This window comes from Colias croceus, chromosome 9, assembly GCF_905220415.1.
Source record: "Colias croceus chromosome 9, ilColCroc2.1".
NCBI classification, from domain to species: Eukaryota; Metazoa; Arthropoda; class Insecta; order Lepidoptera; family Pieridae; genus Colias; species Colias croceus.
In genome coordinates this window covers 6758574-6774260 of record NC_059545.1, presented here as the reverse complement: position 1 = coordinate 6774260, position 15687 = coordinate 6758574, and the positions used below count along the sequence as shown (strand labels likewise).

At 33.0% G+C, this 15687-nt stretch overlaps 1 protein-coding gene across 1 annotated transcript; it reads left to right on the top strand.

Annotated features, from left to right (window-relative positions):
• Positions 1-585: 585 nt before the first annotated feature.
• LOC123694446 (sex-determining region Y protein-like) lies at positions 586-15479 on the top strand. Its single transcript, XM_045639887.1, has 3 exons — positions 586-821; positions 11474-11620; positions 14337-15479. The coding sequence occupies exons 1-3, from the start codon at positions 712-714 to the stop codon at positions 14728-14730; spliced, it is 651 nt and encodes a 216-aa protein (XP_045495843.1). The 5' UTR covers positions 586-711; the 3' UTR covers positions 14731-15479.
• The last annotated feature ends 208 nt before the right edge of the window (positions 15480-15687 follow it).

Genomic DNA, 15687 nt, shown 5'->3' with positions numbered 1-15687 from the left:
GAGTTTATGGGATATTAGTTTAACAAGAAAGTTATGAGACGTTCGTTTCACGTTTTCGGATGTGTTGAAATCAGTGTCACATTATAGGTAATGGAGATGCGTGCGCGCAGAGCTGTGACGTCAGAGCGGCCAGCGCACCAATAGCGACGCGAGGCGGTGCTAATCACCGGCCAGTAACGCCCACTGCACAGCTTACAGGAAAACTTGGAAAATTCTATAAATAACCACATGTTTATCTCTACCATCTACTATACCTAGAGACTGCTTTAAAAATATGGTTCAATTTATTTAAATCGTTGTTAGAGCATTTATGGACTTAAATCACAAAATTAACTTTGAGCTTATCTACAAATTAATTTGGAAACATAAATTTATTAACGATTAAAATATACAGAGTACCTAATGTCAAAAATACGCTCACCTTATTGAACTTTACAAAATATTAATAAAAATATAAAAAATACACTACACAATAAAATAAATTAAACTTCCTTATCACGCACAATTAGTAGATGTCATACATAATAATATATCACATGATATCGTCCACACCAAAACAATTCCAATGGCCATAACTCAAAAACAATTCAATACAGTAAACACGCGCAAGCTATCCGAGCTTTTATACGTATCCACGGAGCATAAGGGGCTCTTTATAGTGATTGCGCGCGAGTCGACCGCACGCGTCCCCGCGCTCCACGTTGCGTCGCGATGATGAGTTGGGCACAAGAGCAGCCAGCTGACAAGTTGGAGATCAACGAGGCGGTCGGCAAACTGCTGCAGTCGTTCAATTATGAGACCATAGTGCCGCAGCCTAACAAGTAAGTGTGCATTGCAGATTCAGGTGGGCTTGTGGATTTAGATTTCGATTCAGATTATGAACAATTGGCACAATTATTATTTTTTTATTTTTGAACTCTATTATATATGTATATAGGACATTATTATGTACTACGTTTCATGGTATAGTGATTTAATTCAATAATATACAAATTGAAACAAGCTTTTTCGATCGATTGAATCGATAATTAAGTTATAGGTACTCAGTTATTATTAACTTAATAATAACGATTTATAATAATATCAGCGTTTGTATGTTTTTATAAGCATTACAACCCAAACTTTCTAAAGGTTTTTATTATTTCACCTATAAACTTCTTTTCCAATCGCCTACACGCAAAGAAGCTCTGAAAGATTTATTCTGAAAGAAATGCCGTGTCTTTTAAATAAATAATGTGAAAAATATATTCAATGAAAATACCTATAATATGTTATTCTATTATTAGAAACACGTCATTTGAAAGTCTGTAGAATAATAAATTTATCTAGAAAGTGCGCAGTCGCATTTGTTTCGCGTCAAAGCTTTTAATTTAAGCTCGTTCTCGGCTAAGGGCGGGATCTCAAGTGCCTGACGTCTGAAGCACAATGCAGTGCAAACGAACATTAAACATTTCTTAGGGTTATTAAAGTTTTATTTGTTTTTATTTATATTTATTTTTATATTTATTTATTTTTAGTAACCAAAAAAGATATATTACTATTAGAGGAACATTTATCGATGTGTCAGTCTTGTTTTTTGTTTATGAAAAATATTAAATTGATATTTTGTCTTTATTTAGCTGAAACGCAAGGTATCTAGGTATAAGATGATCAAAAATTATTACGCAAATGAAATAATTATATTATAATACTCCTGAAAAGAAAGATTAGATATCTACCTATAGGTATTATGATGCATCTATCAACAGGCATGAAATAAACTTATTAACTAGGTACCTACTTTAATTTAGGTACCTATTAAAAAAAATAAAGGTAACAATCAATGAACATATCGAATATTTTAATCGTATAATCTTAACCAAATCCAATCCATCGGCTGAAAAGGTTTAATATATATCTACTTAATTAAACAAAAAAAAATGTGTGCGTGTACACACGTACAGCTTAATTTGTGTGTAGCCAGTATGAGCTGGCGCCTGCTCAACATACCTACATTCATAACACATAAGTACTCACTTACATTGTTGCGCTAAGTATCTTTGCAAGGAGTTTAAAATGTTATCGCAGTGTAAATTTGGCAAGGCCATTTGATATTGATATTTCAAGTAGGTATTCAAATCGACCTCTTTAAATGTGACTAGGTAGGTGTACTACAATAAGGATATAATGACATTAACAGAAAGGCAAAACATTTTAAATATAAAGAAGATTTTCATCAAAATAAAATAAAACCATTAATAGTTAAATTTATAACAAAAAGTACCTATCAAATTTAATAAATATCGAAGCTTATGGATATATTTTATAGCATTTACATTGAATTAAAACATTGATTAAAACACATAATATTATGTACTTTTAATTTAACTAAATTAAGTGGAAAATAAGCTTTTTTGATAACACAGAACCCACGAAAATAGTTGTAGTACCTACCATAAATACCTAGAACTCTACATCAAAGAAAAATCCCGATAAACGATACAGATATACAAATATTTTTTGTTGATACTAAAATACAATTATTTTTCCCAGCTAAGAATTCCTAAAATTTATAATAAAATAGATGCTCATCATTTTCAATACTAATACTTTACAAAGAGATTTTTTTATGATTTAATTCAACACAAATTGGTTTAAAAACATTTAGCTACCTACCTAGTAACCAAAAAAGATATATTTTTAATTTTTATCAGCGATGCCGGTACAAGCGGCTTGTCAAATAATTTTTTACTCACAATAAACATGGACATCATTATTCAAAACTAATTAGCATGGTAGTGTGTCTAACAGAGACTCATAAGATTTTTAAGCTAATGATACCAGTTTATACTATATTCAAAAAGATATGATTTCATGAAATATTAAGTCAGGTTATAATAAATAACTAATTTAGATTATAGATGGGTACATTCTTAGTTGATTTTCCATAATATGGGTATCCCTATCCGACGATTAACTTGGGGCGGTTATAAACAATGAAATTGTTCTATTTAATTTTGAGAAAAACATTATACATTATTGAAGTGAAACTTCTTTATCGGGGTTGGAAAAAAATTTAGTGTAACATTTTTTCGTTACGCGTGACAATTTTCCGTTACGCGCCATCTTTTTCTTATCCCTACCACGCGTGATTCGACGTATTTCTGTAAAGTTGCATATAGTAAATTATTTTTTGACAAATAAGGTCATAAAGAAGTTTCACTTCTTACGTGTGTACACTAGTACACGCACACATTTTTTTATACAAATATTACGGCCAAAAGTACCGCATTCTGCGTGACTATCCCTCTACGCTGGATGTAATCCCACTTTGCAAGAATTAGTAAAATGGTCCTGCAAAGCGTTGGATGCGTCTCGCATGTCCCGTGCGTCAAAAGTGGAGTATGTAGAGTGAAAATTTATTTATTTTAGTACGCATTTGGCAGAATTTGGCTGGGTAGTGTCATCCCTGTTGCACAAACTATGACTAGAATTAGATAATTTTCGGGGTTAATTAATTTTATTTTAGATTTGTTTTCACATCTTTAAATAATTATCTAAATTAAATTGCCGTTTAACAATTTATTAATTCGATTTCATTAAAAGTAAAATGAAAAAAAAGACGGGTTGCACTCCGGGAGTGCCGGCAGAAGTGAAAACTTGATTATTAACGTTCAGCATGTTTGATATTTTGGAATGGTATCCGTCTTACGCATGGAATATAAGGGCTAAAAAAATCCGTCTTACGCTTTTTCGATCAGGCCACGTGTCCTGACGCGAGTTTAAGATTTTATACCCAACGCCGCTAAAGAAGTTTTCACTTCAAAAATTCACGTGAATATAGGTGCTCTATCGTCCTATTTCAACTTATAAATAAGTGAGAGTCGCGTATAATTTTCCAGTAGATTCTGAAACAAATTATTTAGTTTCATATTTACTATTAGTAACTGGCATTATTAGTATACAGTCATATTAATATATCTAACATAGATAATACAATATTATTTGTGTAGAGTAAAAATATGTACCCAAGTTTTCGGCCGCAGCTTCGTCCGCGTTGTCTAAAACTTAACAAATTATATCTTTGAAAAATACCTTGCATTATGCATATAGTTTTATAGAATCAAATTTAAATTAGGTACATAGCGACACACAGACAGAGGGATGCGATTTGGTTTTATACCAGGTATGTTAGTTTAAGTAAGTTAGTTATTTTTAAAAGAGCAATTTTTACAATTTATTTATCTTGTATTAGATGTAGATTGCAGTTAGATACACAATCTATGGAATATTTTTAAACACTTTATGTTTCGAAATATTTATTTACCCTGAATTTATTATCGTCGTTTATAAAGTCGCTTTCTCTGTCCCTATGTCCCTTTGTATGCTTTATTCTTTAAAACTACGCAGAGGATTTTGGTTCGGTTTTTTAATAGATAGAGTGATTTAAGAGACAGGTTTTAGTATAATATGTTTTATTAGATTTTAGACAAAGCGGGTGAAGCCGCGGGCAGTAAGCTAGTTGTGTATAATATCGAAAGTGATGAAAATATTCGGAAAAATATTATTTAATTTCTATCTTTTTATTAATTTCGATAATATTAATATAGTCAGTTTTAATATGAAATAGCTAGATATAAAACATAGGACATAAAAGAATGTAATATAAATATTATATTTACCAACATTGCCCATACCTAAGTAATTCTTGATAAGAGTGGGAGGAGTTTCTGAGAATGAACTTTATATACTCTACAGAGAATTGCCACAATAATATGATAAGCAATATTATTGTAATGTCCGTTGAAAATTAAATAAGCTATGTTTAATAATCCCATCGTAAATTCAAATAAATGCTTACTAGGTCTAAGTAAAAAATTATTTAAATTACCTTACTTATTATATAGATAAGTAAGTATATCTAACCTAAAAATACTTAGCAAAAAGATCGATAGGGTGCATAAATAATAGTAATTAAAAAAGCTAAGAAAAAAAAATGAGACTAAAAATCTGTAGAGTCAGTTTAGATATCTGAATATCGAAATTGATTTGCGGAATATTTATCTAGGTATAGGAAAATCTTCATTTTATTTACAATTGTATTTGGATTTTTGTCCCATAAAAACCTGGTTAAAATAATGAAAAAAACCTATCATATCACAACAAAGGATTTTTAAGCTTTTACCTCGAGAACAGACAATCATAATTAATATCCTATACAAACAGTCCCAAATAGAGATGAATTGTACAGCTTGTCATAATTATGATACGACGAATGTTCAGAAATTATAACGTAATTAATACACACAGATGTATTCCGTCGCGATGACAGCTCGTGATATAGGAGGTACAACGTTAGGTGACCCGAGGCGGTCTTCATAAAAACGACACTTGATCTACCGCCTCTAATTGAATAGCCCCTCTTATCTCTTATCAGCTCCTTGTTCATTAATTACGTATCGATATGCTGATGAGTGGTTGCTGAGGCTGTGTGCGTTATTTTAAACCAAACGCATGTTTATTGTTTAACCATGAAAGTCTGGGATCCTATAGTGGAAATTTCTAACGACATAATATCTTACTAATTGAATTTATCGATAATAGACATTTGATGGAGAAGAATCTTAATTGAAATAACATGTTTAGTACCTACCTATATTATCATGATAATGCTAGTTTTCTACGATGAAGTTAAACTTTTCCAAGATGCAACTATATTGCCTTACTGAAAATTCCTGCCTATAGGTATATACGATATTGTAGGTTCTTTAGTAGGTTATTAGGGTGAGCTCGAATGTTTATCATCTTCCTGTTTCGCTTGGATTTGTTTCCGCGCGGGGCGATAGCGCTCCTTATGCAAACATTCTCATTATAGGGTCCTTATCTACCTCAGGGACTCCCCTTGCGATCCCTCGTAATATTATTAACAATATCAAAGTCGGGAATTGATTGAAAGGGAGTAACTTTGCCTCATGCAGAATGTATGATGTTACTAATTTCATCATCACTACATAGGTAGTATAAAACAAAGTCACTTTTTCTGTCCCTATGTCCCTTTGTAAGCTTTAAAATAAATCTTTAAAACTACGCAACGAATTTTGATGCGGTTTTTTTTAATAGACAGAGTGATTCAAGAGAAAGGTTTTAGTATGTATAATTTATTAGGTTTTAGACAAAGCGGGCGAAGCCCGATGCGCTGCGATGCGATGACAATCATCGGCGCTTAAAAACAGCTTTTAGATCTAAATATATGAATTACGATATATTTCATTCCTTAGCATTTCAAAATTGTACGAATGAACTCATCCGCAGAGATTGCCGCTACGTAAACAACCGAAAGAACAATTAAATTCCAAACATTTCTCCCTAGCATGAGTCATTAATATGAAAAACAAAGCACTCCACTAGATTAAGATTTCCTCGCCCACACCGGTATAAGTAAACACGGCTGGTTTGCGCGGCGTTTGGAGCCTACCCTGTAAGTGGGGGCGCAAACACGTACACAGGTGCCGCCGCGACCTCCGGCCTGAGCACCCTGTTTGTGCACCGTTACACATGACATTACTGATAGACTCCGCCGCTTATTCGCAACGGTAGGTACTGCTAGATATTATTTGTGAGAAAGTTGAATGATTCGTAGTTGAGGTACGCGGGTGGCTTACCTTGAAAGTAAGAACACATGAAGAATAAGGTGTATATAAAAAGTTGGTAGGTATAAATAAGGATTATGAAGATATTATGTAAAGTAACAACAAAAATACATCTACTAAACAATAATAGAGCTAATTATCCAGCAAAAGCTCAAGTTATCAAGTCGTGTAATAAGTCAATTAAGTTTGTTGTTGGTGCGTTGGGAGATTCATTCCTTCAATTTTTCTGAAACAATTCCGCTCAACAACAAATTGTAATAAATCACATGTACCTTTCGTGTTATTTGTTCCTATGTGTAATCGATAAAATTAGACCACTACTTAGATAAGTCTTGAAAATTAAACTCATATAAAACGTTATGTAAAGCGGGACTTTATTGTCTTATGCAGCCCGACTTGCCGACAAACAAAGCGATCGGTGTGCGTGCCTAATTTGTTGCATTGAATAAAACTTGGGTTTTAGAGAGCCAGAGGGCAGAGTTTCAAATATTGACAGAGTGTAATCTAGTAGCGCGCGGCGGCGTGTGTGTGGTTAGCGGGCTGTCGGTAATGCGCACTGTTAGCACGTACAGTCTTCATTACCGCATACCTACTTATTTGGTAGAGCACTCGCTAAACGTTATTCGCGATATGTTTCGTACCTACGTGATGGTATCTCCCATGGTTATGATTTCGTGAGAGGTGCGATTGAAAATGAGAGCTTGATGTTTCTTAAATTATGGTAGATTGTAAGGATGATGATATATCGTATATTATATGGATGCTGTAAGGGTTCGTTGGAGTAATTTGAAAATAACTTCACATCAATCATGCTTTATTTCATACAGTGTTTGTTGATGATTGTTACCTTTTAATTAGCATGGAAATATTATACCTAATTATCAAGATTGCCATAACCGATCAACGTCGTAATAGGTCTATGTTTATATATATAGTTGCGAATTTCACAACTAACTTTGTAAGAAGACAGATTTGAAAATATTGAAAATCATTAAGCAACTTATTACTTATTCTTATACTTTGAATTTAATAACGGTCTATAATTTTGTGAAGTAAGTAGATAATATTATGTGGAAAAACAAATTTATTTTTTATAAAATAAATAGAGCTATTAATATATACGAACACGTGTGAACATTTAACCCCAATCGATAACGATTAAGGGGAAAATACCTTCACACGATACTATTTCCACAGTCCCCTTTCTAATTCCCAGGGGACAATCCAGGTGTCTATGGTCAAGTACGCACTATCTCTGTGATAGAGAAGTCAAGTCGAGTGCTCAAATGGTTGTAAACCGCTACCGTCATGTTTTACAGCACCATTAATTGTTTTATGGCCGTCAAATCGACTGTAAAGATAATGTCGTAGGGGATGTTTAGACGATTTCAGGACTCGGTGACAGAAACAACATCTGGTGTCTTTCCTTACTGCATTAAGTAGGAAACGACTAACATATTACCTACATTGTAGTCATTACTCATTAGATCAAATCTATAAAGCTGAAGAGTTTGTTTGCTTGTTTGAACGCGCTGATCTCAGGAACTACTGGTCCGATTTAAAAAAAATCTTTCGGTGTTAGATAGCCCATTTATCGAGGAAGGCTATAGACTATATATATCATCACGCTAAAACCAACAGGAGCGGAGCCATGCGGGTGAAACCGCGGAGCACAGCTAGTCGTAAATAAATATAATGATAAACACTTCAATTAATTGTGGTCAAAGTAAATGTTTCACACGCAGACATACAACTTTGTATCCATTACAAAAAGATCTATCGTTAAACTTGTTTCGAATATTCTAGGGGCGTATTTAAATAGTATGTTATGTATTAAAGACCACTTATGGTAGCTTTGCTTTTAGAGTTGCAAGCGTAAAGCTCTTAAACCGCTATAGTTACACCAAACTGTCCATTATAATGTTCCGTTTGCAAATTTATGTTACACTACGGCAACGTATCGCTGGTGCTTCGCTCGTAGCAGAAATAGTGTGGGCGGGAGCGTCACAGATGACAGCTATGTGTATTCTTTATGACTTCCTCAGCCAACGGCCTCCTAGGGCATTAATATGTGCCAAATACAAAGTCGTAATTACGATATCATCCTCTAATTAGAGGCACCAATGTTCTGTTGCTGATGCAGGGCATGCACATGCACATCCATACACGATTTTCACTGCAAATTTTGTGACAATTCAGGTAGAAAGTATGTAACAGCTTCAATAGAAGCTTAAACTACTGCTACTGCTATAGTATACTCTCTACATTATTCATAGAAGGTTAGACATTAGAAATTAATTTCATTTCAGTCAAAAGTTCTTCGAGGGCTCTACATAGAATTATTCATGATACTTATAGATTTACTTATGTATTTGTCATAATAAATAAAATAGAATTAAATTAATTAAACAAACGGCTCTAAGATGTATAATAAATTAGTAATAACAAAAGCAAGCTGTTTCTCGCGTAATATAGGTAGTAGATTGTTTTACAAGCGAGGCTCGAATTGCTTGGCCTACCTAAACAATAACATCGATATCGGCCCCAAATTTTGACACGTTCTACAACTTAGTCTATAAATTATGCTACGGGTTATATTTCATTGTAACCGCATGTTTATAGTGTTGTAATGAAGTCAACTTGCACACGTGTAAATGTAACATTTAACAAGGCTCCTGGATGAATTTATGGTGTCTACCTGTATATGATTGTGTTTTAGACATATAGATAAATTTTCATATAAGTGCTGAAAATTTTTGTATATTTGTAGGTTTTCTTATTAGTGTCTTGATGTTATTGAAACAAATCGTCAAATTGGCTCATTGATGAATAAATTGCGGTTCAGCCATAGAAGTCGGTGATTTTATTGTAATTTTGAAACGCAAAAACATAATAGAGTCATAAATGACTATTGTTAGTTACTGATTTATACAAACCTTCTGGTACTTGTAATATATTAACGTACACGTGCCCCCAATTGCCTTTTTATCCCACATGTTGGCACTAGAACATGTTTTACATCTACCACTACTATATTATACGACCGTGAAATCCCAAGTTGTAAATCACTATTCCCGGCTATAAAACTTTTTGTCAAGACGTACAGTAATGGGTTTAAACCATTTGTAATTAACGTTCAATAGAGAAATCATATTTTAGTACAGTTTGGCTCTAAAAAAATATTCGTTTCAATACAGTATTAAAATTTTAAGGTGTTGGAAAGGTTGAGTTTCAAAATAATGACGTTTGAATAAAATAAGAAATTTTAAGAAACCTTCTCTTGTTAACGATTCAATTCAATATTATTTATGTCAAATTTACATGATCAAATAAAATGATTTATTGTACAAATTATTGATGGATATTGCGTTCACTTACATAATTTTATTCGTAATAACATTATGTAGAGTCATTATAGATTGAGGCAGTAACTAGTATATTTTGTGACGACTGTGATTGCTAAAGTGTTACTAACCAGATGTCGTCGCGCGGTAGGTCCGATGTCTCTGTAAAAACTAATGATACTTGCTCTATGTTTACATTTAATACAATTAGTAGTGATTCGACACTCAGCATGAATTTTATCTTATTCATTGCTATAATTCATAGCGCACAATATCAATAAATTTCATGTTTCCCAGTAGAACTCGTTCTCACTAATAAACAAGGAAGCCGATGATGTTTCGCCGAAGCTATAGTTAATTATTTCGCTTCTATTGGTTCCCGTGATCCGTTAGAAATCGATCGAATTTTAGTAACGTGTCAGCGTTTGAAAAAATTATAATTTATCGTCAAAGCTGGGATCGCAAGGAAACCCGAACGGCCCTAGAAAATAAAAAAGTAATAAAATACTCTCATTTTACGAGCGTAAAATGACGTGAGGCCAACCACTTGGAGCGCTTACAAGTTTACAGGCTGACTGTTTACGTGACGCGGAGGTACATAAAAGGGGTACTCGTAATTTATTTTGTTTATGGTCGTCACTTGATGTTTTCAGTTTGTTTGTAATTATCGACGGACGGTCTGAATCGCATCCGATTTGAGTGTTGTCGATGCGGGGCACTCAAACGTTTTTTATAAGAAACGTTGTGATTTGATTTAAGAGCAGCACGCGTTACATTTAGGAGAAATGTTGATTATAAAGATTATATTATATGAATAAGTTGAATACTCCTATTTAAGAATATTTATTTTATCATTCTAATTATTAATTATATTTTTATACCTAACTAACTACTAAAATATGAAACATTTACTTTTATTAGATACTAGCTTTCCGCCTGCGGCTTCGCCCGCGTTTTCAAAGAAAAACCTGCATAGGTAGTTCCCGTTCCCGTGGGATTTCCGGGATAAAACCTAGCCTATGTTACTCGTGGATAATGTAGCTTTCGAATGGTGAAAGAATTTTTAAAATCGGTCCAGTAGTTTATGAGCCTATTCATTACAATCAAACAAACAAACAAACAAAGTTTTCCTCTTTATAATATTATAAGTAATACGCTCTATACTTAAATGTGCAAGTCAGGAAAATAGTAAATCTAATTTACACTGAATAAAAACATGAGAACGATGAATATTTTCGTTTAGGTAACGGTGCATTTAGGTACATTTTACAAATCAAATTATTCAAGTCAAATTATTTTATTACTGTAAATTAGAGCATTATTTCGTTGTTCTTACTCTAAGTGCGTTCGAAAATATTCTATACAATGTTCTAATACTGAACAAAACGGAATACGAGTGTTTGTTTACAAAAGAATGCTCAGCTAGCTCTAGCTCTATGTTCGTTTGATGCACCGTCATATTTTGAAATTAATGTAATTAACGATAGCACTATATTCCAGGGGTGGAGGGTGCATTCGGCGGCCGCATGTGAAGCGACCAATGAACGCCTTCATGGTGTTCGCGCAAGCGATGCGCAAACGACTGTCTGAGCAGCGCCCGTCTCTACATAACGCAGAACTGAGCAAGTCCCTTGGATCTATGTGGAAGTTAGTATTTTCTATCATTCTTTAGAATTAACAGTTATAGCAAGGAATAATAAGTCAAGTAACATTTTAGTCCGTAGCTGGTACGTAGATATATCTAGATACAGATAACATAACATAACAGTAGCGATCCTCAAACGTTTTAATTAATGACACATTTAGACAAACGGCTTAACTACAATGCTGGCTAGAAAAAAAAGAAAATAAAAAAATGATGCTTTAAAAATGGAATCCGCGAACCGAGATGGAAAGGAACGCGGCATTACGGGCGTGCGGCGTCCAACCGTGAAACGTGCATCGATTGTTTACTCATTAAAATGCTATCACCGCTAACTTGGTAGATAAAATCTATAACTGTTCGAAATTTCGATATCGTTCCCAGTCGAAGTTGATAGTCATAGCCCAGGCCAAATATGAGACGAAGCTCATTAGAAATTGACTGCGGAAAATGATACGTTAAAATGTAGTTAAAATGTAGATAAATTATTTATTTATTTACTTATTTTATAGGTAATTTGTGAAAAAGTGTATTTTAATTGAAACAATAACAAGTTCAAAGCTATTAGCCAGCGCTAGCGCTAAACATTAAATCAACTAAATCCGTTGAATTAATAATTGAATTATTGTATTATTTTAATTACAAAAATTCTCATTATTGACTAGTATGTAGGTAGGTATATTAAATGCAAATTCAAATAAAACGCGAAGAAAACAATTAATTGCATAGAATAATATGTTGAATTTCACGATGAATCAATTTTGAATTAATTATTCATGATAAATAGCCGTGTCGAACGGAAGGGATGATTCTTGCTTCACTACTACCTACATATATTACATTCATGATAAAGGCTTGGAATTAAAACTATAGAAAAAAATACTTTATTTTTCGCTTCATTTTAAAACCAATTTATACACAATTTCTCCTCACCTTTCTGGTTCTAAACATAATTTTATAGCCTGCTTAGGTATACCAAAAGCGGAATTCACTTATTTGTCATCGGCCACCCGCAGAGTCATTGTTATGACGCGCTCTGACGCGGCTATCTTCGCGGATCGGGTCAAAGAAAGGCTGGTGAAAAATCTGATTGCTGTGTTTTGATTGATCAGATATTTCTACAACTGTCAACGAGTGCGCATTGAAATGCTTATAATAGCTATGCCAAAAATAATGTAATGTGTAGGAATGTTGCACAGAACTTGGTTCGATAAACACTAATACCTAATATTGTGTTTCTAAGGAAATTCACAGGCAATAAAGAATTTAACTAAAGATATATGAAGTAAAATAAATGGATTAACGCTGGATTTTACAAATAAATTCATGGAATTTGGATATTAATTGATAGAGTCAGTTACGAAAACTACTTCCTGCCAATAACGTAAAGCCGAATATTTTTCTGAATTGAGGTGATGATGTTGATTAGTTATTTTCAAAAACAATTCCTGAAGTAAATAGACATACTTAGTGTGATTTTGGTATCTTTTTTCATCCTTACTGAAATTTATGTGCTTAATAAAATAATATATGATTTTTAATTTAATTGCTACAACAAACAAATCACTGAAAAATAACGTTCTTTTAGATGTACAGACTTACCAGTTAGTTTTTTTATAAATTTCATTTGTTTAAGGTCCTTCGTTTTGATTTTATTTACGTAGGTAGTTAGGTACTACTAAAAGGCTACACAAATATACAAACATACACTCAAAAACATAATTCTCCTTTGCACAATCGGATAAAAAGTACATCTAACAGAGTTCACGAAGCGCTCGCACTGACCGGCCGGCGCCGACGGCATCTGGTAATGTTCAGTCTTATCTGGAGCCGCTGATCCAACCACTTCATAATTCTTTTCTCTTGAAAATACTTTGTGATACATCGCACAACCAATCGTAATTCAAAATAACTCTGATAACATTAATAACTCTATTTTGTCAATTGGCTGACGCACTGGGTACCTACTTTTGCTTTCCTACTAAATACTGTATGCTGGTAGATTGTTTTTTTCTAATCAAATATACTTGTATGATATTCAGAAATTAAAATATTTTCTAAAAGTTACATGTGTATATCTATTGGAATTATTGCGCTTAGTTATAAAATTATTGATAAAATAAGAAGAGATTAATTATTGGTAGAATAAGAAGGGTGCAAAATAAACACATAGAGACTAATAACTACATATAGATAAAACCGGGTCCAGCGAATGAAAAAAACAATTTAAGTTCGTCAAATTTCATTCATTCCCTTCAAACTAAACAATGGTGCGTAAATGTTGGGTATACCTACATCGTCTAAGTTAAAATAAATGTAGAGCTTTCCTTCACCATATTTGACTAAAGTTGTATCCTTGGTTGTATCATTATAATATTGATTTCTTTTTTCTTTACTTACAAAACAAAGGAATATTTTATTTGTCAGAAATCACTCTCCTCATATTTTATAATGAATCCAGGCTATTTCACATTAATTAAGTAGATATAATATATATTATGTAATTCAAATTTGAAAAAAGGCTATAATTTTTTATTTTCAGAAGTCTAAGTGAAGAAGAAAAAATGCCGTTTACTTACAAAACAAAGGAATATTTTATTTGTCAGAAATCACTCTCCTCATATTTTATAATGAATCCAGGCTATTTCACATTAATTAAGTAGATATAATATATATTATGTAATTCAAATTTGAAAAAAGGCTATAATTTTTTATTTTCAGAAGTCTAAGTGAAGAAGAAAAAATGCCGTTCATAAAGGAAGCCGAGAAGTTGCGGAACAAACACAAAAAGGATCACCCCGAATACAAATATCAGCCGCGACGTCGGAAACCACCGCCGACATCCGCGGCGCGACTCAAGCGAGAAATATCGCCAGATAGATCTCAAATAGATTTCTCACGAATCGAAGTGGACGGTGCATTATTAGCGGACGGCCCTCCAGATGGCGCAGAATTAGATCAGTATCTAAAACCGACGCCGATACCGGAGTACCATGAAATGCAGCCTCGCTACCCTCACAGCTTGTCCCACCACGTCGCTCCACTGTACACCCCCGTCCCCTCACACTTACACCCGCCCTGCACGGATTGGCAACACTACCCGGGACATCCTTAATAAAATGCACCGTTGGAACAAAACAAACGGTTCCATGTTATCTCCTAGAAATTTATCAAAAATAGGTCACGTCACGACACATGGACGTCTAGTGCTGAAGGTTTTTTGTAAATATCATATCAACATATGGGTTTTTGATCTTGTGCGTAGTAGCGCACGTGCACTTAATCATAAACAAATATTTAAAATATGGTCCTATTAATGATAATAATATATTATTCTTATTTGCTAAGCTTTTTCGAATTGATAGGTAATAAAATAATAACTACGAGTATAGGTATTTTAAGGGTAGATAATAAAAGAGGGTATTTTGTAACTTTATACTACTTCTAATTTTCCACAGTGCACAAAGATGTTGCAATAACATGTCAATTATTCAATTAAAGAAAGTTCTTTATAAAATCTATCTACTTGGTTTCATATTTTATAGACAGGTAGAATACTTCAAGGTACACTTCTATTGTAAACTTGAATAATACAACGTTTCACGATGTAAATAAGTAATTCTTCTATTTTATGTAATGTAATCTAAATTTTTTTCAATAATAAGAACTACATAGCTAACTTAGGTTATTCCCTCAATTTCCAAAGTACATAATTGTAGAGTTTGTTAGTAATAATATATTATGTTAGTACGTAAATTTATTATAAGATATCGATTATAAGAGATCATAAGTTGTTATTGTGATTAAAAAGTAAACATGAAGTTGTTGTTGTTATTTTTAATAAATAATTGAACTATATGTCAATTTCAATGTATTTATTCAATATTGGGTTACCTGTCATTTAAACCGAATTATTTATTTTCACATCTTCACTCAATAATTATAAAATCGTATATATTTCATAATATTAGGTATAATCCTTACTATCTATCACCTATGCATTAAAAAATATAAGTAAACAAGATTCAATAAAAAAAGTAGAGCGAGTACATCGGAAAAGGTAAGAAAAGTC